Genomic DNA, 24,727 nt, shown 5'->3' on the forward strand with positions numbered 1-24,727 from the left:
CCCATTTTCCCCACATTAAAAATATTTTTAAAAAATCTGCCACTTGCAGCTGTAACTACTTTTTAATATCATTCCCAGACCATGAACATATTCTTCTTTTTTTAAACCACCCTGGATTATTTATTTTTAATTGTTCCTTCAGCAGATGTTGGAGTAATTCAGGGTGTAGTGTAAACGACTCCTTTAAAGAGAGAGATCACAAGACTGCAGGGTACATCAGGAACCAAGGACAGTGTTTGTTGGGCTCTTAGGATGGCAGTTTGGGCCCTAGGGGGACAAATTTCCTGCTTTTGTGCGTGTGCAAAGTTCAATTAAGAATTTTAAGAAATGCTTAATCTTGATCTATTGAAACCCCAGCATGCAGCACGACAGGGTGAACCTAGAAAGAAAACCACGGCCCCCTGTGAGGAGGGGGAAAGAAACAGCAGTTTAAGTGCTGGAAAGTTGAAAAGGAATGAACCTCTCTAGTGTTTCTGGTCGGGGTGAAGCAGTTGTGCTGAGCTTTGGAATGGAAGCACAACATATGTGCCTCAGTTGGACAAAACGCTTCTCCAGTCAAATCAACTACTAGGCCTGCATGTTGGTACAAGGTGGAGGCCTACATAATGAGGGACAGACTCCTCGAGAAGCAGGGAGTGGATAATGCTACATAAGTATGGAATTATATACCGCATTTTCACCATTCTGTTTAATGAGAGCCGCCACCGCAGCGAATCACTTGCCACACAGCCGAAATGGGCCATTAGCTATCAAGGGAAAATTGTCTTTGCCGCTTTCAGCAGATGGAGCAAATATTTTACAAAGCAATTTTACATACCAAAAACATTTGTGTGCCTTGGTAATGTTGGCTGTTTTACATTATGTTACCTTCTACAGCAGCATAATTTTCCATCTCATCGAAGGCAAAGTTGGCATTTTTGATTTTTAAATTCTCAATTAACAATTAAACATGGAGTATTAAAGCAGTCCTTAAACTTTAAGTAGGTGTGGGAAGTAGTTTATGACTTGCTGAAGACATTTTCATTTTTCCTTCATCTTCTCAGCATATTTTTGTACTCTAAAGAGGGACTGTTCCTAATGATCTTAATGGAGAGAAAGGAGTGAAAACTTCACTTACCAATTGCAGAATGAGAGTAACCAACACACAGACAATCAGAACGTTTGCTGACTGAAAGCATCCAGCACAGACGTGGGCACACGGTTTGGCCCACCCATTTATATCTGCTTAAAATGTTTGAGCTTCAAGTAACAGAAAATCCGATTCAAAATGGCTTGATTATCTCAGCTAATTGAAAATCCAAGGATTTAGTCTGACTTTGGACAAGGCTTAATCCAGTGTCTCAATACCACTAAGGAGGCAGTGACTCTCCATCTCTCCTCATTGCACATTAATGTCAGCTCCACCCTAAGGCTGGCTGTCTGCAGGGTTGTAAGATGGCTGCCAGTAGCTCCTGGAGCTTGTCCTTGGTCAAGACAATAGGAAGAAAGAACACGGGAGTTGAGGGTGAGTCGCTCTCAATCAACTTGGACACAGCTAAAAATGTGGTAGGGGCAGTTCTTGAAAGGAAGTCTGGGACATCGTTACCCTGAACAAGGGGACAAAGATGTTGGGTGGCCAATAACAGATGTCCACTCTACCATTTTTTTCATTAATTTGACAGTACAGCCTTTGCATCACATATGGATGATCTAATCTGACCCAGAGTGACCATTTATGCCCTCTGATGGTGGTTACAGAAACAGATCCCATTGCACTCTGGCATACTGGTATCAACTGGATTTGAATCCCAGTTTGCTATTTCATGGATGTATGACATGAAATGGAAATGATAATATCTACTCCAAGAGTGGCTTTGGGATAATAAATATAAAAAATCTCTGGCACAGACCTGCCACATGGTAAGCTTTCAGTAAGTGAGAGCTATTATTTTACCTAAAAAAATGACCATAGTGGTAAATGCATCCCATGCACAGCAAAGTAACCTTTCTAAATTTGCCCTCAACCTTCTCTTCTCTCCATCTCTGTGCCACCAACCAATTCACATCCTGAACACCTTTCACAGTGCCCCACACTTTACGCTCTGAAGGAGGCAGCAAGGCTGGTGAAGAAGACTCACTCAGGAGTCAGAGGCAGCAAGAGAGCGCCTACAGTCTCAATGTGTGGGTGTGGGAGTCCCATCCCCTCTTCTGTAACATGCAGCATTTGACTTAGATGGTTCACATGGCCCCTCTCAACACTGACAGTCTTACTTAGTTTTTTAGGTCATTGTCCTGCCCTTCTCACCTTATGCCACCCTCCATTCCTGCATTTAGAGATATCAGAAATTTTTATGAAGCAGAACAATCTAGCTAGGTTCCTTGGTTTCTCTTTTGAACACCACCAATGTGTGATGTGAGAGATTAGAAGTGATTAGCCAAGACATTATTTTCCTTAATCTACCACTGCAGATCTAGCAAAGAAGCTTCTAAAATAAAGTGGATTTTGGTGAGATTGATATTTAGAGCATTCTAATTTGTATTCATTCTTTCCCCTCTCCCACCCTCTCCCCAACACACACACACACACACAGAGAGAGAGAGAGAGAGAGAGAGAGAGAGAGAGAGAGAATTTACCTGGGAAAGTTAACTCTCTGGAGTTTGAAGTAGCTTTAGTCATTGAGGGCAGTATTAAATTGGATATGCTAGCAGCTTCCCCTGAGAGATCACGAATTTCCTTCAGTGATATCTCTCTTCCTTCAAATTTACACTTTCTTGATAGAAAAAAGAGAGTAGGCTGAGAGGCAAGGTCCATGCTTGACAGATAAGACTTTTTAGAATGTCTTGGTCGGGTGGAGGGAGGCCCTGTGCTCTATGCTCTGCAGGTATCTTGGAAACCTTCCAAGGTCATGACTATTGTCAATGCACTCTGGGGGTAAATGTGTGTACTGGAGAAAGTGTGACAAGCCTGTGCAATTGCAAAGATGTTGCCAAAGTTTCTCCTGGATGGGAATTACTCTAGAGCTATCAGCTCCACAAAGTCCAGCAGCTAATGTGTGTTGGCAGAGCCAGTGTAATAATGATGGAAGAAGAATCTGGAATTCTGATTTTTTTTCCAAAAAGTAAAATGAATTTTTCTAACATCCATTTATCACCTATAGGATACATACTTTCCTTTCCACACCCCCAGAGTCGTTAGCTCTAAATGATCTACTCCGTGTGGGTGGTGGGACCTCTGAAACACTGACTGGGCAGTCTACCACCTTGATGTGACTCACCGAAGTGAAACTTTCTAACTACTCACTTTACAAGCTTGTAGGATAGAGAAGATGCCCACCCCCTCACCACTGCTGGCTTATGACAGACATTTTATGTATTGTATATATACCCCCACACACATATACTTCTATATATACACACTTTGGGAGGTGAGGAGGAGGCAAAGAAAGCAAGCTAGCATTCATTCCCACAACCTCTTTTTTTTTTTCTGTCTTTAGTCCATGTTAAAAATCACCCAGTAACACAATCTCACAACGCCAACAAGCCTCTTCATTCTAGGAGACTCCACCTCCCATTTGTAAAGCAGGGGGCATAGTACTGTGCAGGCCTACCTTGGAGTGTTACTGTAGGGACCAGATGAGCTCATGAATGTGAGCCTACTCTGACAAGGAAAAGTATTTTATGTATAGTTTTTTTTTTAAAGATTTATTTATTTATTTATTCATGAGAGAGAGAGAGAGAGAGAGAGAGAGAGAGGCAGAGACACAGGCAGAGGGAGAAGCAGGCTCCACGCCGGGAGCCCGACAAGGGACTCAATCCTGGGACTCCAGGACTGCACCCTGGGCCAAAGGCAGGCGCCAAACCGCTGAGCCACCCAGGGATCCCCATGTACACAGTTTTGACCATCCCCATGAGCCTAGGGGTTTGTCTGGTGTGGTTATGTTCGTGGGTGTGTGTGGGCGCCTAGGTGTACCTGAGTTCATTTTGAAGGGAATAAACCTGGATCACAGCAGATATTCCTTTACCAGCATCTGCCCTTAAAGGTTTGGTACTTGTGTCTGACCTATGCAAAGTGATAATCATTAGAGAACAGAAACCGCCCCTCTGAAACTGAGAACTGGCATCAGACATCGGATGGCCCTCCGTGGCTATTGAGCCATGCTGCACCCATGAAAAGGGTGCTTTTAGGGGCGCCTGGGTGGATCAGTGGTTAAGCATCTGCCTTTGGCTCAGGGCGTGATCCCGGGGTCCTGGGATCATGTCCCACATCAGGCTCCCAAAGGGAGCCTGCTTCTCCCTCTGCCTATGTCTCTGCCTCTCTCCCTCTGAGTCTCTCATGAATAAATAAATTCTTAAAAAAAAGAAAAGAAAAGAAGAGGGTGCTTTTAAGCTGTCTCGCCACTGCTCCGACAGAGTCCTCTGCACCTGGCTCTGAGCTCTGGCCTCATCCACCGGCGCCCAGATAGTATGCAAGTTCTCAGCAGAAACTATGCTGTTGGGGGATGTTTGTGGGAATGGGGGAGACAAAACAGGGCTCTTATATGGAATGTTGGTTTGCTGCCTTTTCTTGATTATATGAGCTGCATGCCCTGCAGGGTTTGTATGATTCGGTTGTTTGGTAGGGGGACAATTCTCTTTTCACTGGTACTAAGACCATTCTTAGTATACCCATCTTTGCAATTTCCCAACAGATGTTTTCAAAATAAATTAATGGAATAGTTAATACCCACCCCGTTACTCCAGCTCATATCTTTTTCTTAGAGAGTTAATCACGGCCCTAAGCTGCCTCCATGTGCCCCAGCATCCTCTAGTGAACATCACCCCACCAGTGCCTTCAGCTGTGTACTTCTCATGACGGGACACGATTCATCCTCCAGATTCCTGCAGCAGACTTTCCTCTAGGAAATTTACCCTCTTGCTGTGGCTTTGTGCACACCATAAATGCTGCGGATCAGCAGAATGGCTGGCTGTGGAAGCAGAGGCAGTGACGGCAGCTTGGCACAGTGTCCAGATGCCTCACACAAGCCTCAGCCCTACAAGTTAATTATTGGCCCTCACATAGCATGTTGCATCTGAGGTGACACTTCATAAATGTCACCTCATTTATCTTCCCAAAGCCTCTCAGAAGCAGGGAATCCCATAATATCCACCCAGAAAGAATTGGTGGTTCTTAAGTGGTCATCCCCCTAGGTGGTTCCTAGGCAGCAAGGAGGGAGGCCTGTTGAGAGGTTTCATGTTTTCCCTTATTCTGTAACCAGCTGTTCAGGGCTGGGTCCATGTTTACTACCGCTTATGATTCATTCCACATTGAGTGTTCCCTGTACAGAGCACTGGGCCAAATGACCTCAAAGCCACTGGCTATGCCATTGGGGAGCCCCACTGAGCTGGAGAGCACAGAGAAAGTATACCCAACTGATGACAGAGAAGGCTTCCTGGGGGAGGTGTGACCTGGAGTAACTTAGCATGAGGAGGAGGCAGCCAGGGGAGGAAGTAGAGGAGAGGAGACTGAACCAGGGGAGTTTGGGGCAAGGCTGGGAGCTGGAGAGGAGAGAGGTGAGGCTACAGTAGGAATCACAGGACAAGTCACAGAGGCCCCTCTTCACGTGTTGTCTGGGGAGAATCAATGATTCTCAAGTTGATGTAGATCTAGTATCAAGATTTATGTAGCAAAACTTCCACCTATTCCTTCAGTGACTCTGCTCCATCTCTACCTCCCTAAAAACACATAGACACTCTTTTCCATAGTTTAGCTACTTAAAAGGAAGGCCTGACATTTTGTCATTTGTCCTCCAATTGCTTCTATTGTGATACATACATATAACAAAAAAATTAATGTCTTAAACATTTTTTAAGTGTACAGTCCAATAATGGCAAATATGTTCATAATGCTGGGCAGCCATCACCACCATCCATCTCCCTAACTCTTTTCATCTTGCAAAACTGGATCTCTGTACCCATGCAACACCAACTCCCCATTCCCCCCACCCAGTCCTGGATAGCCACCATTATTCTCTCTGTCTCTGTGATTTTGCTACTCCACCTATTTGTAATTTATTGATCTATGCGTGAGCAAATGAATAAATGAATTCTTTCTCTTTGGACTGTCTTAATGTAAATAGCCACATGGCAGATCACTGCGCAGATGTTTTAACATTTTTCAGAAGCAGGGCAGGAAAGGCCCTTTAATCACAGTAGAACAGAAAAGAAGTCTCCCCTGTCCTGAGGGAGGGCTTGGCGTGTGAGGCTTCCTCCCTTGACACTGGGCTTTCCTGAGCAAGGTGGGAATCAACAGCCATGCTTCAGCATCCCAGCTTTGCAGCACCTCATGAATCACAAACAATTGGTCTTCTTCGATAGAGTAGAATGCTTTTAACTGAAACAAGTATGAAACAAAAAGAAGGTGGGTTTGGAGGACAGTGTTCCAAGAGGGAGCAACGAGGAGGTCCAGATTGTTGGAACTGCACATTGTGTATGCTTATGATTGAGATGCAGGGCTATGGGGACCTGAGGCAATGTCCAGTAAAGAGCAAAGGAGTAGAGGGTGCAGGGCATGAAAGGCAAAAGGCCCCCTGCAATTGACAGCAATTTCCCTGTCTCCACCTTCCCAGGCAAAGGCTCATAGCCTAAGCCAGCTTCCCCAATCCTTCTGAACAGACCTCCAGCCCCTGCACAATGATTTTCTGGATATTTCAGAAATTATTCAGATTATTTGGACCTGCCTAGAGTATGCTCTCAGATATTTGTCTTCTATTATAGATTTTCAGAGGGCACTGGACCCAGAATGAAAGATATCCTGAGGAGCTGGGGGTGGGGGGTAGGGGTGGGTAGGACCGTTACTTTGTTAATGTCAGGGAAGTTGGAAATAAATGAGTATACAGGTTATTTCTAAGATTCCTTTCAACCCCACTCACCAAAGCAATGGATTCTTTTCCAATTCTTTCAAATCACTGAGCACTCACACATAGACCCAGAAGGCCCCCACAACCCAAAGAAAGCTGGAGTTTTTCTTGTCAGCATCCCGAATTTTGAATATGAATACTGCCCATCAAATGGTTTTATATCTAATGCCCTGCCTTACTTCTGCCAGAAATAAAATCTAAAGAGGTGGCTTCTATTTGAAAATTTTTAGAGAGTCAACTAAGACTATCCAAATAAAAAATAAACAATGGCCCTGGCAACCCCAGGCTTTTTATATCAAAAAGTCAGGCATTTTATTCTTTAGGGGATTTCCAGCTGTTTTCATTTTGACAAGGGGCTCTGTGTTTTTGGGTTGTTTGATGATGGTAAGGGGTCTTGTCTCAGGTCTAGTCAGATGAGGCTCTCACTAGTAGGGAATGCCAGCCCCTCTCCGAACCTCACTCTTCCAATCTGCTCCCACCTATAATCCCACCTTTACAGCATTAGCCTGAAGTTACAGGCTTTGATCTTATGGCTGTAGAATGTGAAGGGCCCTCAAAAGGGGGAAAGGTACAGCTTAAAGAGTTGGAGGTGCCAGAGAAAGACTCTTTCAACTCCATAATTTCCCCCAGGGTCAGCCCTGTTAGGGTCATAGAATAAAAAACGTTCGGCTCTAAAGGATCTTGGGGCAAGGTAGTTAACCCCCCATCTTACATAAAGGGAAACTGAGCCCCAGAGTGGAGAGGCCCATTGCCCAAGGACACTCAGCTGGTCAGCTGCACTGGGTCTGCAGCCGAATTTCCTGATGTCCAGACAGAAGGCTGCCCTTCAGAAACAATAGGCACAACTCGCTGCAATATTTAGGGGCCAAATTACTTTGAAATATGAAAACTGAAATGCCTAGAAGATTAGAGAAAAATTTCAAAATGGCTTTCTGACTCTGGGTAAACAGTAACCACATTTTTTTTGCCTGTTGGAGGCCTGGTTTTTAATCACTCCACAAGCAGTTTTCATTTCTGTAGTAAAATTGCTTGTGGTTCTATTTAATTTGTTTCTGCAGGAGCCAGCTTTGGTGAAGATCTCCGAGGAGCTGGCGGGCATTTTAGCACAGCACGCACAGCCAGTCAATGAGAAACGGTTCCCGACGTGGAGGAAATTCCTCCAAACATTTCTCAGTCAAGGTAAATAAGACTGTAAAGTTTCTACTGAGGATTGGTCTACACAACCTTGAATTCCAGTTTTGGGTCAACCTTGTGCCGATTTAAATACCTTGTGTCTGTTGTGTTGGTTTACAAAAGTGCTCCTACAAGCAGACTTTTCTTCCTCTTTAAAACTTTGCCTAAATATTTATCTTGCTCTCAGCCTCTTACATAAATAGGAACTGAGCACACCAAGCATGGCAGACATAGCTCAAGATTTAGCCCTGTAATTGCACCTCAGCCTTCCCCTGATGGGTGGGCTTTGGCATCGGATGACCTGGTTATGGAACTCATCCTTGACCTTGAACAAGGCTCTAAAACTCTCTTTACCTACTTTACAGGGTTCCTGGAAGGATTCAATGCAATACAGATGTGAACATTTCTACCACGCAGCCTCAAAATAAGTCTTTAGTACATGTTAGTTTCCCCTTCCCTTTTGTGAGATAGCAGAAATGGTGTCACCTCCAGTTCTGAAGGCAGAACTTATTTTTTTATATAATCATAAGAATTATTTTTATTATAAAAGGATGTGTTCCGTAGTATAGGAAGTAAATAGTGGAACAGAAGAATGTCCAGAAATAGAGCCATGTTTACATGAGAATTTTTTCCTTTCTTTTTCTTTAAATTCAATTAACTAACATATAATGTCTTATTGGTTTCAGAGGTAGAGGACAGTGCTTCATCAGTCTTATATAACACCCAGTGCGCTCATTACATCATGTGCCCTCATTAATGTCCATCACTCAATAGCAACCCTCAGCAACCATTTGTTTCCTATGATTAAGAGTCTCTTATGATTTGTCTCCCTCTCTGATTTCACCTTGTTTTATTTTTTCCTCTTCCCCTATGACCCTCTGTTTTGTTTCTTAAATTCCACATATGAGTGAGATCATATATAATCATCTTTCTCTGATTCACTTATTTCGCTTAGCATAATACCCTCTAGTTTCATCCAGGTTGTTGCAAATGGCAAGATCGTATTCTTTTTGATTCTTTTTGATTCTTTATCCATTCATCTGGGCCCTTTCCATAGTTTGGCTATTATGGACATTGCTGCTATAAACATTGGGGTGCAGGTGCTCCTTCAGATCAGTATATTTGTATCATTGGGGTAAATCCCTAGTAAGTGCAATTTCTGGTCTTAGGGTAGCTGTATTTTCAACTTTTTGAGGAGCCTCCATACTGTTTTCCAGAGTGGCTGCACCAGCTCTGAAGACAGAATTTCTAAGTAAGGATCCTTCTCTGTCCTTTCATCCTCCTAATTCACCCTTATTCTCCAAGGATGCAAGGAGGTCTGTGGATAAGGGGATGAATGGAGTGAATGATGCTTGTCCCAAGTTGCAGAAGTCCCTGTGGGAGTGCCACATGGCTATGCAAGGCCCTTCACTCTTAGGAGGTTATGACATCGGGCAAATATTGTTACTGGCCTACCCACATAAATGACACAAGACCGCTAGTATAACAGGCCACAGAAGATATCTTTACTCTCTATTCTCCACTATCAGGTGATAATAAAAGTTATTATATTAACATATAATAATATCATACTAATGTGACATCAGGTAAGAGCAATAGCAACCACATAACACTGGTAGCAGCACAGTAGAGATAGCATAATGAGCACCATAGAGTGTGTATTATGTGCCAGACACTATTCTAGGCATATGTCTGTTCATTTATTTGATCCCCCTAGCAATCCTTTCCGGTGGGTACCATTATCACCCTTATTTTACAGAATGGGAAACGGAGGTACAAAAGTAACTTGCCCCAAATCACCCCCATGAACACATAGCAGAGCCAATAAGAGGCTACCTCTGTGTTGTTCCAGGAGTCTTGGTGGGATCCAGCAGGTATATTTATCAAGGAACACATCCTGGCTCCGTGTATGAGAGAGCAACAGAAAGGACAGATGTGGCTTGTTGGAATGCACCGGGTGGGCAATGTGGAGTGGGAGGGAACACCCTGTTAAAGGATTATTCAAGCTAGGGATTGGATGGTCAGCCATCTAACAAACATGATATAAAGGGGTTCTTCACTGGTGCAGAGAGAAAGGGAGATGATGCATGACCACCAATGCGTTCTCAAATCTAAACTTCTGTGATTCTACAAATTTTCACATGCATCCACTGATAGAAAAGTAAAACCAAAAGAGTCAACCTCATATGCATAAATGGGAGAAAATAAGATACCTACAATAAAAATGGTCAAGAATAAGGGATTATTTTTAAGTTAGGAGGGGAAGACCATGAAGATCTCCAGGTGCATCCAGTATAGGACTTAGGAGTTTCTGAATCTTCCAAACCGTCCTTTGCAAACTGTCCTCTCATCTAGTTATTGTCATGGGAGCTTTGTAGCTTGGAAAGGAGTTTCCCAGCCAGTTTCTCACCTGAGCTGTGTAACCACAAGGTTTGGCTGTGCCATGACCTCCTATTCATCTCTACCCATTCTCCCTTTCTTCCAGCCATGTTGTAAATACAGTAACTATTTATGGTAAGCAGAATAAGCTTTATTAAGCCAATTTTTTAGATGGGGAAATGGGCTCAAAGCTAGGCAGTCACTAGGGCAAAACTACACAACCAATATTTGTTGAGTGGGAACACAGTGAGACCCTATAATTTTAACACGTCTCAAAAATCCCATTCTAGGAAGTCATGTGTTTCCAAATCTCTGCCCGGCTCTGAGCCCAGTGCATACAGCAGGCCCTGCATAAATGTTCACTGACCAAGCCAGGCTGTCACCCCAGGTTTCCTGATTCTTAGGCCACATCTCACCACCTTCCACTCTTGCCTGTTTCATTTCCCTTCTGATCTTTCAAGTGCTCTTATGGCCACAAAATGTGCTACAGATTCAGTTTCTACATTGTCACAGGACTATTATCAGAGGCAATATATTTTTTAAAAAGAGGAATTAATTGCTTTGAAAGGGAAAAAGCTAACAGTGAAAAAGCCATGGTCATAATGCTGAGAAGACAGTACAAATAAGCTACTTTGAAGTAAAAAGAAAAAAAAGAAAGAAAGAAAAAACCTCAAGTAATCTTCTAAGTATAAAGAATAATGTGTTTCCACTGAGGCACTATCTTTCAAAATATAGGTGACAGATAAAGCCACAAATTTAATTCACTCAGGGAGATGTAGAGAGTATTTGTGTTTGTTTTGTGGATTTTGTTGTTTTGTTGCATTTACCTTGCTAATTCCCCCAACAACTTGTATTTAGGTACAGCAGACACTAGTAGGCCTCATTTAAAGAAAAGCACATCTCATACTAACTAAACAGATAAATCAGTTTTCCTTCCAAAACTCAGTTTTCCTTAGGGCCAGCTCCAAACAAACTTATACACATTTAAGTAAAGTGCCTTTTGCATAAAGTAACAGATGGCCGCCTCTGAGAAGTGCTAAAATCTCAGGATCTAACCATATATGCTGTTCAAAGCCTATGGGCAGAGGTCACCTCCTAGCAAATTTATAAAATATGCACCAAGTTTATCTTAATACTCTTGGGCTCCAGAGGCCATTCTGTCTAGGGAACACTTCATTATTTTTACTTTTAAGTTATTGTATCTTATTCTTTATAAATAATACTTAAAAAATTGTCTATAAGAGGTAGATATACAGTAAGATTTATGTTAGGCCTCACAGAAAAAAAAAAAATCAGAGCCATGTAAGTTTTGTGGATGTCACTAAGCTAACTCACAAAATTAGCCAGGGCTCCTATTGTTGCCATGGCTAAACATTAGGTTCACCTCTGTGATTTCTGTTATTCAGAGCAAAAGGTATATAAAGTATGATAAATTATAAAGCTCTCATTATCAGGAAGGATCCTGCCTCAAGAATGACAGCATCTCCTGCGCTCTACATTTTTAAAAAATACTTGACAACTGCTGTTGCGTAGGAGTCCTTTGATATAATAGTGTGTGTTCTCTTCTTCCTGATAAAAGTCCTAACTTGTTGAAACTTCAAAAAGCAATGAAGTTGAACAGAAAGAGCACCTGTCATCAAGGTATAAATACGGGCTCTGGGCAGTTAATTCCCCCTGAGGGATTTGCCCATAGTCCTTAGGTCCATTGTTTATGTTATCAATAGGCATAGACTTGATGATCTTTGGTGTCTTTATGGTGAATGAAAACTGGCATTCATTGAGTCCTAGTATATGCCAAGTACTGGGATAAATACTATAGATACAGTATCTCTAAGATTAACAACAATCTGGTGAGGTAGGTTTTATTATGCCCATTTTATAGATTATGAAAAAGGAAGTTTGGAGCATTGAAACTACTTGCCCCAAAGTCTCACAAGACATGGCAGATGCAGGATCTGAGCCCAAGTCCATCTGCCAAAGCCTGGGCTTTTTCCTCGTGTGCTAAGTGGACACAATCCACATGAACATGCCTTTTCACCTATTCCATGCTTTCCCCCCACCCCAGGAGGCACAATGGAAGCATACCCACCTGTAGAAAGTGTCACCAACCTGACGGTGGACATGCTGATAGAACCCAATGGAGAAATCAGAGTGCTGTCAACGGGGGACCAGCTTCATGCAGAAGGCCCCTTCATCTCTTCTGGTACCACCATGCCTCAGACTTCGGTGGATCCCCAAGTTCTCACCTCTTTGTGCCTCAAAATCGGAAATGCTTGTAAAATGAGAAATGTGGTTGGTTACTTTTCTGTAGACCTGGTGACATTTATTGATCCAAGCACCATGGGACAGCAGGTAAGTTGATGCCATGTGAAATACTAAAATATGTAAAAACTCCATATCGCCTGCCCCTGTACAACAGGGAGTATCGGGGAGTCACTCAGACTCAGGGCTCCTCAGATGAGCTGACTGTAAATTCAGCATGTATGGGATCTGTGCCCAGGGTCTTCTGGTTCCGGTACTGCTACAGCTTCAATGACCACAGCTCATCCTGCGTAGCTCTGTCAATGGGGCCTCAGTTCTGCCCATTAGTGTTCTGCCTTTGTCTTATCATGAGCCTATTTTATGCCATCCAGGGATTGAACTTGTCTAAATCTTGTGCTTAAATCACTAGAAAGGAGTTAAGAGAGTCTTTGCTTCCATTCCTTAACAGTAGTTCACCAACAGCTTAGGTTGTCAATTTTTTTCTTCTAAAAAACATATTGGGACATATTAAAGGCCTAGATAATAATATAATGAACATCATGTGCCCTCACTCAGCTTAAGAAATAAAACAATGTCGATACCACCTCCAATCGTGCACACTCCTTGCCAAGCCTCCTAACGTGGCCCTTCTTCCTCCTAGAAGCAACTTCCATCTTTCATTTGGGGATCTGATTTCCTTTCCACATCTTCACGCTTGGACAGCGTATGGATGAACTCATAAATGATCGCTTCATTTTGCATGTTTTAAAACTTTTTATAGACCATAACATACCATATATTATCATCATTGTACAACATGCTTTTATTTATTCGATACTTCCTCTGGAAGATTCCTCACATGCACACATGTGGCTCTGACTTAGAATGATCTAGATAACTTTAGCCTTTTTTGCTTCACTTCTCACCATCCCCGCCAAAATTACAATGTTTGGATTCAGTACTGCTTCACAGGACTCAGTTTTAAAGACATTCAGTTCCACCTCTGTAAGTGCTGGGTGACCAGACCTCTATCTACAGGGTGAAATGGCCTCCGCCCTGGCTCTCCTGATATCCTCTGGCCATCCAATGTTGTAAATATACTCTAGTCATTCTATATTCATTATTCTCAGTTTTATGATTCTCCATTTCAGTCAGATGATGGTTTCAAAGTGAGAGTTTATGTTTTGGGCGGCTTTCAGCTTGCTCAATTATCATTTTCCATTTGCCTTCCTGGGACCTCCATGGGTGTGGCATTCCTTTCTCAGGCCTGCACATTGAGAGAGAAAGGACAAACTGAAGGGCATCCAGAAATCTACCTTGGAGACACAAGGCTCTCTGGTGAAAGAGCTGGATGCCAGAAAGCCAGAGAGGCTTCCCTCTCCAAACATTTATGATGAGAAAGGAGGATTAAATCTGTGATCCCTAGGGCAGTAGGAGGTTGGAACTATGGGACTGCTGACTTGTGGTTTCTATTTATTCAAGTTTGGCATGGGGAAAATTGCATGGCAGTGAGACAGATCCTTAAACATAGAGCTGGTCCTGTTTCTGGGCTTACTACCCTCTGGGCTTCAGGGATTAAGGAACCACACTTACCTTGGCTAGTCCCATGTGCACTGCTGGCCTTTTCTCACCCAACTCCTCCCCTCTTTTTTGCTCTTCCAACCACACTGGCCTTTCTCAGTCCCCCTTACTCATCATGCTACCTCCTGCCACAGGGCCTTTACATGTGCTGCCCCTCTGCCTAAAATGCTCTCGCCTCTTCTTTTTCACCTAGTTAACCCCCTTCCTATCCATTATATTTCAGCTCGAGCCACACTTTCTTAGGGAAGCCATTCCTGACCTCTCTGACAAAGTTTAGTTTCCCTGTTTTGAGTTCTTATATCACCAAGTACCTCTCCTTCCCATAACGTTAGCTTAGTTACAATTTTAAACTTATTTATATGATCATCTGATTACAGCTACCTCCCTCTATAGACTGTAAGCTCCCTGAGGAGATGTACGATGTCTCCTTTTGCTCCCCACTCAATTATCAGCACTATTCTGGCCCAAAGTAGGTGTTAGTAAATATGTGTTGAAAGAAAGAAGGAACAAACGAATGAATGAAAGGAGGTATTCTAGCAAATACTAGATGTAGTGCCAAGACTTTTAGAGAATGAATTCAAGAATCAGTTAATGGATGAGATAAATAAATATTAACCCATGATTCTGGGATGTTATCATATTATGACCTCTCCTTGTCCTTTCCTGTTAATACTTGAGTATATGGTCATTTGTGTTACAATTTTCAATTGGACAATATTGAAGGAGGTGCTCAGCATTTTTTCATTGGCCAGGAAAGTAGATTAGCTCTGTGTGTGTGTGTGTGTGTGTGTATAGTAAAATATAAAATATACACAAATATATTCAAATGAGATATAATTATACATATATAATAAAAGAATAAATAAATATATTAAACTCCTATTTATAATAAGTGTAATATATATAATGAAAATTTCTTTTTGCAAAATCACTGGCATACTCCAGCCATTTTGTAAGTTATATCACTTTGAAAAACACTTTTTTTAAGCTTTTTTTTTAAAGACTTTTTAAATTTATTATGAGAGACACAGAGAGAGAGAGAGGCAGAGACATAGGCAGAGAGAGAAGCAGGCTCCATGCAGGGAGCCTGATGTGGGACTTGATCCCGGGACTCCAGGATCACTCCCTGGACCGAAAGCAGATGCTCAACTGCTGAGGCATCCCTCGAAAAACCCTTAAATTTCTTTTCTAGTTGGCATGCACTGTGGTAAAAATGAAGACACTGGCATATTATCATCTCATTTTTGCCAGTCTAATAGGGGGGAAATGTTATCTTGTTTTCCTCAGTATTTCTTTGATTTTTAGTGATGATGCATCTCCTCATGTTTGTTGGCTCTTTATGTATTTTGTCTTACTTGTCTTATCATATCTTTTTTCCCACTTAAATTGGACTATAATACAAAATGTTGATTTGTGGAAGCTCTTTGTACATAAGCAACTCTTATCCTTTGGTTGTTAAAGAAGTTACAAATATGTTCTTCTACATTATCATTTGTGGCTTTTCTTTCTTTTTTCCAGCCATGTTTCTCCACTGTAAAAATCATTATTATTTTCATTTGTCATTGATTAATAATATTTTATAGAAAGGTGTCCCAAAAGTACACCAATATGTTATACCTCATCAGATTTCCACCCCTGAAACTCAGCAACCATTGCCAACTTTCTCCTGAGTCCACCATTACTGTGATAGTGGTAACTTTCTATTTCTATTATGCTTTCTACATTTAGTAGTTGGCAACCAACTGCAGGCAAGAGTTTTTCCTTCTCCATCTTTCATTTATGTATTTATGCATATATGTATTTATACCAGTTTGAATGTGTGAGTTTCTATTTTCTTCAGTTGTATTTTGATGCTCAAATTGTCCCAGATTTGACTACTGGGAGAACTTCAGGGTGACTATTGTGTCCTTTTGACATGTCTCCATTATTCTTTGAGCACTGTCTTACTTTCTATCACAAAGATATTCCAGGTTCACCTTCCATGGACCTAGGATCAACCCAAGAGCCTTGGTTCCTTTTAGTGGAACATGGTATTAAGATCTGGGCTCTTAGTACTGTCATTGCTACTGGAGTGTCAGTGCTACTGTTCATTGCTGTCCATGAACAGCTCAGAAGTATATGCATTATATATGTACCATACACATACACACAAATGAATGCATCTATAAATATGTATCTATTAGTGTGTATATTTTAAAACTATCCATTTCTGCCAACATCTCTAATGTCAATCTGACACTTCAGGATTCTTCCTAGACTTCCCCTTTCCACACTTAAAAATAAGCACTTTCTCCAACTATAAGGAACCTGAGTTTCTTTATCCTCAATATATTTGCTTCTTTGCTCAATGTATTTGTTTGTTCAATGTACCAACCCTCCCAACCAATCCTGCTGTCTTCTTCACTTGCCACAGCTGTGTCCCACCCCTACACCTCCTGTATTTGGATACAGAACCCTGTCATTTGTGTTTTATTTGTAATGCTCTTTGTCATACTCAAGTTTCAAATAGTTGAAGCTAGTTCTTTTTCTAAATTACTATATTAAACTTAACACGTTCTCTTATCCTCAGTTTTCTCAGCTATGGAGTAAGTATATTAGCTTATTTGACTTCTGAGAAAACTTCCCATTCAAATATTATGTATTTCAATAATATTTTCATGGTACTTACTTTTGTATCATGTACTTTAAAAAAATATCACAAGGAGATGATCACAAGGTTTAAGTATTCATATGTCCATCAGAACATTATTAAGGACAACAAAAATTTTCAAATAGCCTAAATTCCAATAATAGAGAATTTGTTAAGCCAACTATGATAGAGCAATAGAATTGAATTCTATGAAAACAGTAAAACTCAAGCTTTTGAATAATATTTAATGGAAGCTATTGATAGAATAGATGAAAGTGGGGGAGCACCTGGATGGTGCCATTGGTTAAGCATTTGACTTTTGGTTTCAGCTCAGGTCATGATCTCAGGAGTGAGATCAGGCCCAGGTCAGGCTCTGCACTCAGTGCAGAGTCACTTGAGATTCTCTCTCCCTCTTCCTTTGCCCCTCCTGTTCGTGCTCTCAAATAAATAAATAAATTTTTTTTAATTTTTATTTATTTATGATAGTCACAGAGAGAGAGAGAGGCAGAGACACAGGCAGAGGGAGAAGCAGGCTCCATGCACCAGGAGCCCGACGTGGGATTCGATCCTGGGTCTCCAGGATCGCGCCCTGGGCCAAAGGCAGGCGCCAAACCGCTGCGCCACCCAGGGATCCCAAATAAATATTTTTAAAAAAAGAATAGTTGGAAGGGTAAAATGTAGATTAGAAAACAATATATGCAACATGATAACCATTTTATAAAAGGAAAAAATACATATATAAAGAGCAAGAAGAACCTAAAGAAATACGCTAAGAAGTTACAAGTCGTTATTTCTGGATTGGAGGATTGAGGATGTAGTAGGCAGAGTAATAGCCCCCAAAGATGTCCATGTCCTAAGTCCTGAAGTTTGTGAATGTTACCATATGCAGTAACATGACTATGTGATTACCTAAGGATCTTGAGAAGGGAAGATCAGCCTGGATTATACAAGTGGCTCATGTAATCACAAGGGTTCTGCTCGGTTTGAGAACAGAGGAAGAGAAAGTGAGCCAGGGAATGCAAAGAGCCTCTAGAAGATGGACAAGGCAAGGAAAGAAATTCTCCTCTAGGACCTCCGGGAGGAACAAAGCCCCTGACCCCATGATTTTAGCCCAGTGAGATTTCTGACTTCTGACCCTTTAAGTGACTAAATTTATGGCAACTTATTATAGCAGCAATAGAAAACTAGTACAAAGTGATTTCTATTTTATTCTTTGGGCTTTCTGTACTTGCATATTCAAAAGCACTATTATATATATAATCAGAAAAAATACATGAATAATGATAATCACAAATTTGTATAGAATGTAATAGCTTACAAACACTTTCAGGAGATATAACCTCACATACACATATGTCCTACAATAGACATGGGAGGCAGAGTTGACCACATCCATCTCACATTTTTGCTCTCTGGTCCCAGCTGAGTCCCCATAACTTACCATGAGGAGCATGGGGAAGCAAGAGGGGTTGGGAGCCAAAAAAAGAAAGATAAAATCACCAAGGACAAGCCCACAGTTGTGAATCAACTCCAGATAAGAATGTGGAAAATCCTGTTCAGTCTTAAGGAGATGAGAGTGAGGTTCTAAGGTAGTAGAATGGAGGAAAAATTTTAGAAATATAGCATTTAAATATTGGGAAACTCTTAAGCAAATCACGCCCGTTATGAATGTATGATCTGTGGAGAAACCCCTGTAGTTTTTACCTGCTGATGCTGTCTGTCTTGTTGGAGAATAAATTTTAGATGTTTTTTTTCTTCCCCCGTCCCCTAAATAAATAAATAAATAAATAAATAAATATTGGGAAACATCACAGAGTCATTAGAAATAAAATGAAAAGAGCCAGTAAATAAGTCACAGGGATGTAAAGTATAGAATAGGGAATACAGTCAATAACATTATAATAGGGATCCCTGGGTGGCGCAGCGGTTTAGCGCCTGCCTTTGGCCCAGGGCGCTCCAGCGATCCTGGAGACCCGGGATCAAATCCCACGTCGGGCTCCCGGTGCATGGAGCCTGCTTCTCCCTCTGCCTCTCTCTCTCTCTCTCTCTCTCTCTGTGTGTGACTATCATAAATAAATAAAAATTTAAAAAAATAACATTATAATAACTTTGTGTAGTGACAGATGGTAGTCTTATCATGGTGAGCATTTAGGAATGTATATAAAAGTCAAATCACTATGTTGTACACTGTAAACTAATATAGTATCATATGTCAACTATATTTCAATTTTTAAAAAGATTTTATTTATTTATTTGAGAGAGCGAGAGAGCACAAGCAGGGGGAGCAGCAGAGGGAAAGGGAGAAGCAGGCTCCCCACTGAGTAGGGAATACAATGCAGGGCTCTATCTCAGAACCTTAGGGTCATGACCTGAGCTGAAGGCAGATGCTTAACTGACTGAGCCACTCAAGCGTCTCTGTACTTCAATTTTCTAAAAAAAAAAGGAAAAGGGCCAGTTCCCTGGGAAATGGAGGTAGTAGGAACATAATACAAAACCACTCCTGCCAGTGGATTTATGTTCAAGATTCCAGGACACTAGGAATGGGTAAATTCCAGGCTTTCTGAGACTCAATGCAGAATATACAGAGCTACAAGGTAGCCACATTGGAGATCTGGCCTTCCCACATGAGGATAAGAGGAGGGGCTCTGTGCCATATTACCATGGAGGGATCCAACCCTTAAACAAAGAGCAGAAACTATTACCCTAACAGGTCCTGGAGTCAGGGCCTTTGATGGGCAATATCCACTGGGTTCCAGGAGGGGCATGAAACACCTACCAAAAGCTTCAAATTGAAGACATATGAACATGTTCATTAAACAAATACTTTCCAGGGGGTTTCTCTGGCCCTGTGCTAACGGCTGAGGGAATAGACCTGTTCTCTGTCATGAGGAAGCTCATTTCACATCAATCACCCAATTTCATCTGATACACACACACATAATTGTTTTTTACTCTTACTGTTTCCTAAGCATAAATATTACTTCTGTGAGGTTTGTAAATCCTCCAGAAAATGCACTGGACCTTGCATTTTTTACCTCTCCTAATGTCTAACACAATGATAGTCATGTGATAGCCAGGTGATTGACATACTCTTGGAGCTTCTAGAATATCCAGATCTGTCACTTAGTCACTTCTGGGAAATTCTAAAATAAAGAACTAGTATTTATCGAGTATCTATTGTGTACAAGTCATTTTGGTAGGTGCTAGAGAGGCTGCAAAGATGCAAAAGAAGTGGAGGCCTGTCCTTACGGAGTTCACAATCTAGTTGGGGAGACAGACTTGAAAAATGAATTACAAGTAAAAACATAAATGACAATAACATAGAACAATAAAAGAGACATCAAAAAGGTAATGTCAGTTTAACTGCCTTCTGTTTGGAGCAATCAAGAAAGGTTTGTACAGAGTAGGTGGGATTCGAGCTGAAAGATAATTAAGATTTGAAGAAGGTAAGAAAGAGTGCATTCCAAGTGGGAAAGATACTGTGAAGGCTGGTGGTAGAAAAGCACAAACACATATGGGTAAAAGTAAGGATCTAAGTTTTACAAACATTGTATCTGACTTGCCTGTTATAAATATGTATTTATATATCACTTTCAAGTTCCTTTTCTTTATAGAAAGTCCCTAAACAGATAGATTGGCAAAGATGCTTTCTGTTGGAATTTCCAGATAAAACACTTTGCTTTTAGATAATTGTGACCTTTTTTAAAGAGAAAGGAAATCCAATGTTTAAGAAAAGAGTCTAGATGAAAAATGGCCTCAGGCAACTAGTCATGGCCCTTCCCAGATACAAAAGGTAACTACAGAAGGAAGTGGGACTTACCCCAAGTATAAATTGTGAGGAAAGACAAAAATGGAGACTCTGATGTCTATCAGAGAATATCCCACACATTCTGAAACCTGTCCCTAAGAGTGTCTAATACAAATATATCAGCACAGAAGAGAAAAAAAAAGGATAGGAAAATATTTTCATCAAGATGAGTAATGGGTCCTGGCCCCAATCTGTCCATTAGCCAGTTGTGATACTTTAGACAACTCACTGGACCTCTCCGAGCCTTATTTTTTCATTGACAAATGGTGAATTCCTGCCCTCCTTCCCACAGGATGTTCTGAGAGGCTGAGCTGATATAAGGTGCTCTTCTTATTAAATCAAACAGCATAATCACATGTAAAACTGTCACCCGAGCCCTCAGCAGGTTCTCAAACTGTGAGTGGAATCTGAATGGAATTAGCATTATTTTTAAAACTCAGTGAGCATTATCATCATCTCAAAGTGATATATAAGCATCAAAAATGAATATATTTATTTCAGAGAGCAGAAAAACCAAAGTCTACAGAAATATCATAATTCCTTCTTATTCATTGCTGTATACCCAGCACCTAGCACCAAGTCTAGCATATACTAGCTCCACAATAAATATTTATTAAATGAATGAATGAATACTTCTCTCTGAGTCCCCCTCTAGTACTCTCATTTGCAAGATCTCCCTATCTCTGTTTTCAAGATATATAAGGTATTCACCAAGGGACCTCAATGAGATTTACTTTTTCTCTTTAGGGAAGGTATTTTATTTATATATAAGAAGGTTAACAGTTTATTTCTAAATTAAAATTTAATAGCCCTTTGGAATAAACAGCAGTGCCTATTATTCAGTGTTTTTTAATGCTATAATAGGCACACTGTTAATCACAACTTAATACCTAGGAAAGGGAAAATAGATCCCAAAGGGTTTTGAAGCATTAAAGTAAAAGACTTGTCCCTTTAAAAGGTCTTCATCTTCATGTCAATGACAGAGACCTGTAATATACAAGTAATAATAATAATGATGGTGATGATGATGGTTTCTACAATAAGCACAAAAGCAATGAGGACAGTAAATTTTACATTAAAAATTACAATTCCGTTTCTTAACACTGATGGTGTGGGTAAACCAGTGGCCAATTTTGCTATATATAACATTATCATATGTGACTGTCCTTAAATGTTGGGTTAACCCCCTTATACTAAAAGACTGAACCCGGGTAGCTCAGCGGTTTAGCGCCGCCTTCAGCCCAAGGTGTGATCCTGGAGACCCAGAATCAAGTCCCCCGTCAGGCTCCCTGAATTGAGCCTGCTTCTCCCTCTGCCTATGTCTCTGCCTCTCTCTCTCTGTGTGTGTGTGTGTGTGTGTGTGTGTGTGTGTGTGTCTGTCATGAATAAATAAATAAAATCTTTAAAAAAAAAAAAAGATTGAACCCAAGCCTAAACATCAGGTCTTGGGTAGAACTTTGGTTGGTCTACGTATAATAGACTCAGCTCCTCTGTTTATGTCCAGTCATCTCACCCAGGACTTTGGATGTCCACTCTCATGGCGATGCTTGCTTCCTTTCAAATGAAACCCAAACACTTCCCTCCAGACTCTGAGGTCTTTAGCTTTAATCGCCAGAAACATTGCCAGAGCAGGGCAAATCTGGGCATTGACACTGCATCCTGCACCTCTCAGGAGGTACCACATTTCTGCAGGACTCAGGAGGGCAGCAGGTAATGGCAAAAGTCCTGCTAGTGCTAAGAAAGACCATAAATTCTCTACATACAAAAAATAAAAATTCTCTACATACATGTATTTAACTGCTTGTCCACCAGCATCACAAAACTAAAGCTGAGTGGTCCTTTCCTAACTTTCAGCTGTCACCTATGGTCAGGACTTTTCCTGTGGTAAATTTTCCCTTTTGAAGTTGTCCTTAACATTCTTTTTAACTTAATTTTGCCTGTACAATAATGTTGGGTTGATGAAGTACAACGTTATTTGCTCTTGGCCTTAACCTATTTCTTAAAATGCCCCTGAATCTTCATGTGGCACTAATTGCTTTTCTCATTGATCATGTCCAAAGTACTCTCCAAGACAAGCAAGCTGAACTGCTTGGTGACATCCACGTTCAATAAATGCATTCTCATCCTGCCTTCTACATGCACGCTTCATTCCTACAACCTGCTCTTCCTTTCTTTTCTGTTTACAACTTTCCTTCATTCAAAATGTTTCAAACCCAACTTCTCATGGAAACCCACCTTAACTAACCCCCCTTCAACTGTCACTTCATTCTCTAACCTTTCAGAGCACAGGTATAGTATTGAAGGCCAGTGTAATTATTAATAATAATATTAACTATTTATTGAATTTTTGTCATGCACCAGACACTCTGTTATATATTTTGCATGCAGTATTCCTAATCCTCACACCCTGAGAAGTGGGTATTATTATCATCCCAAATTTACAGATGAGGAAACTGAGGCTAGAGTGACACAAACAAGGTCACACAGCTAAGAAGTGGCAAATCCAGGATTCAAATCATGACTTAGCTGGCTGACGAACCTGTGCTCTTTTTTCTCATGGCAGATGCTCACTGTGGTACTGCACTGGATTGATGGTGACTTTCTTTGTAAGTCTCTCCCCCTCCTCAACCACCATCACCAAAGAAAATGTATGTTTCTCTTGTATATCCTCAATATGCTTGTTGAATTGAGTTGAACAGCTTAAAGCCAGAAAACACATCTCCTATTTTTTTAAATATATTCCATCCTTGTGCTCTGCACATAAGGTAATCATTAAATGTTAATGACTAAGCGAAATGGAATAAAATCAGTGTTGTGGTAGCCATTTTTAAGCTTTAAGAGTTTAAATGAGCAAGCCCATACACAGCACCACAGCTGGGAGTGCCATATTGCCATTAAGCCAGAAGGTGGATTCGTGGGATGGGAACATTTGAAAACAGACACCACAGGAATGGCTAAGTCAGTTTTCCAAACCACTTTCTACAAGTAGCTACTGCTTCTCCTCCCATAATAATTTCACAATGATTAGCCTGCTAGGTGAGAAATCTCAGGCAAAAACCTGAGTATCAGAAAAGTTTAGAATGACCACTAAGTATTGGGCCAAAGGTGGACATGATGTGACCACAGGTAGAGTCATTCCAATCCAGCCAGTCAAAATGTAAGAGAACTGCCATCTAAATTTCTATTACAGGCTTTATCTTTCAGGGTAAATGGCTTTGTTCTTCTCATGAGATTCATGAAATGCAATCTCACATTCCAACACATATGGATATCAAAATGTGTATTTGGTGAGGAATAGTGTCTTATGCTACCAATTTCTGCTTCCCTTTGCTTTCTTTGCTCATAGCACAAAATTTCCTACTTTTTGCCAAAACCTTACTATGTAGCTTTTTAACTTAATTAAATATATAGGCAATTACTGACACCATCTGTCTTCATAGAAAAAGAACAAGAAGTGACACAAAAGACTGGGATTCTGAAGGGAATATTTAGCAAACAAAATCTTCTAGTTCCACTATAGTGATATTTCTCTTTAGAAGCCCTTATGTTATTTTAAATCTTTCATGTTTCTTAGAAATAATGAATTTGAACTATACTTAAAATGCGGCGGCTTTGGTATGATTTTTTAAAAAGAAAATATCAAGTAATCCATTGCTTTTTCAGTAAAACAAAAACTTAAGCATGCCGTTGAACATCTGTTACCAGTACAGTCTAACACAGCACTTAAAATCCTTTAAAATCCCTGAAAACCTTTATAAAGTTACATGAATCTTTTGCATAAATAGAACTGTTTTAACAGTATGTATATTCCTTTAAACATATATTTTGCTTTCTTAAACATAAGATTCATTGTGTTGCCTATTGTTCCAAGCTCCTATAAGTAAATAAATGGAATGCCTTCACATCTTGGTGGAGTGGGTCTTCCCTTATCATGCCACATTCCTTTTTTTTATAATAAATTTATTTTTTATTGGTGTTCAATTTACCAACATATAGAATAACACCCAGTGCTCATCCAGTCAAGTGCCCCCCTCAGTGCCC

The 24,727-nt window shown here is 40.7% G+C and overlaps 1 protein-coding gene and 1 long non-coding RNA gene across 2 annotated transcripts in view; one reads left to right on the top strand and one right to left on the bottom strand.

Moving 5' to 3' along the window:
- Positions 1–24,727, top strand: part of IQCH (IQ motif containing H) — a 208,541-nt gene that overhangs the window by 139,768 nt on the left and 44,046 nt on the right. Inside the window, 2 exon segments of the mRNA XM_038580790.1 lie at positions 7,934–8,054; positions 12,493–12,779. Of these exon segments, the coding sequence (XP_038436718.1) occupies positions 7,934–8,054; positions 12,493–12,779 (408 nt within the window).
- Positions 1–24,727, bottom strand: part of LOC102152596 — an 88,604-nt gene that overhangs the window by 1,587 nt on the left and 62,290 nt on the right. Inside the window, exons 3-4 of the long non-coding RNA XR_005381805.1 lie at positions 18,583–18,645; positions 12,517–13,935 (exon numbers count right to left, since the gene is read on the bottom strand). This is a non-coding gene — a long non-coding RNA (uncharacterized LOC102152596). The remainder of the gene's footprint in view (positions 1–12,516; positions 13,936–18,582; positions 18,646–24,727) is intronic.

This window comes from Canis lupus, chromosome 30 (genome assembly GCF_011100685.1).
Source record: "Canis lupus familiaris isolate Mischka breed German Shepherd chromosome 30, alternate assembly UU_Cfam_GSD_1.0, whole genome shotgun sequence".
NCBI lineage: Eukaryota > Metazoa > Chordata > Mammalia > Carnivora > Canidae > Canis > Canis lupus.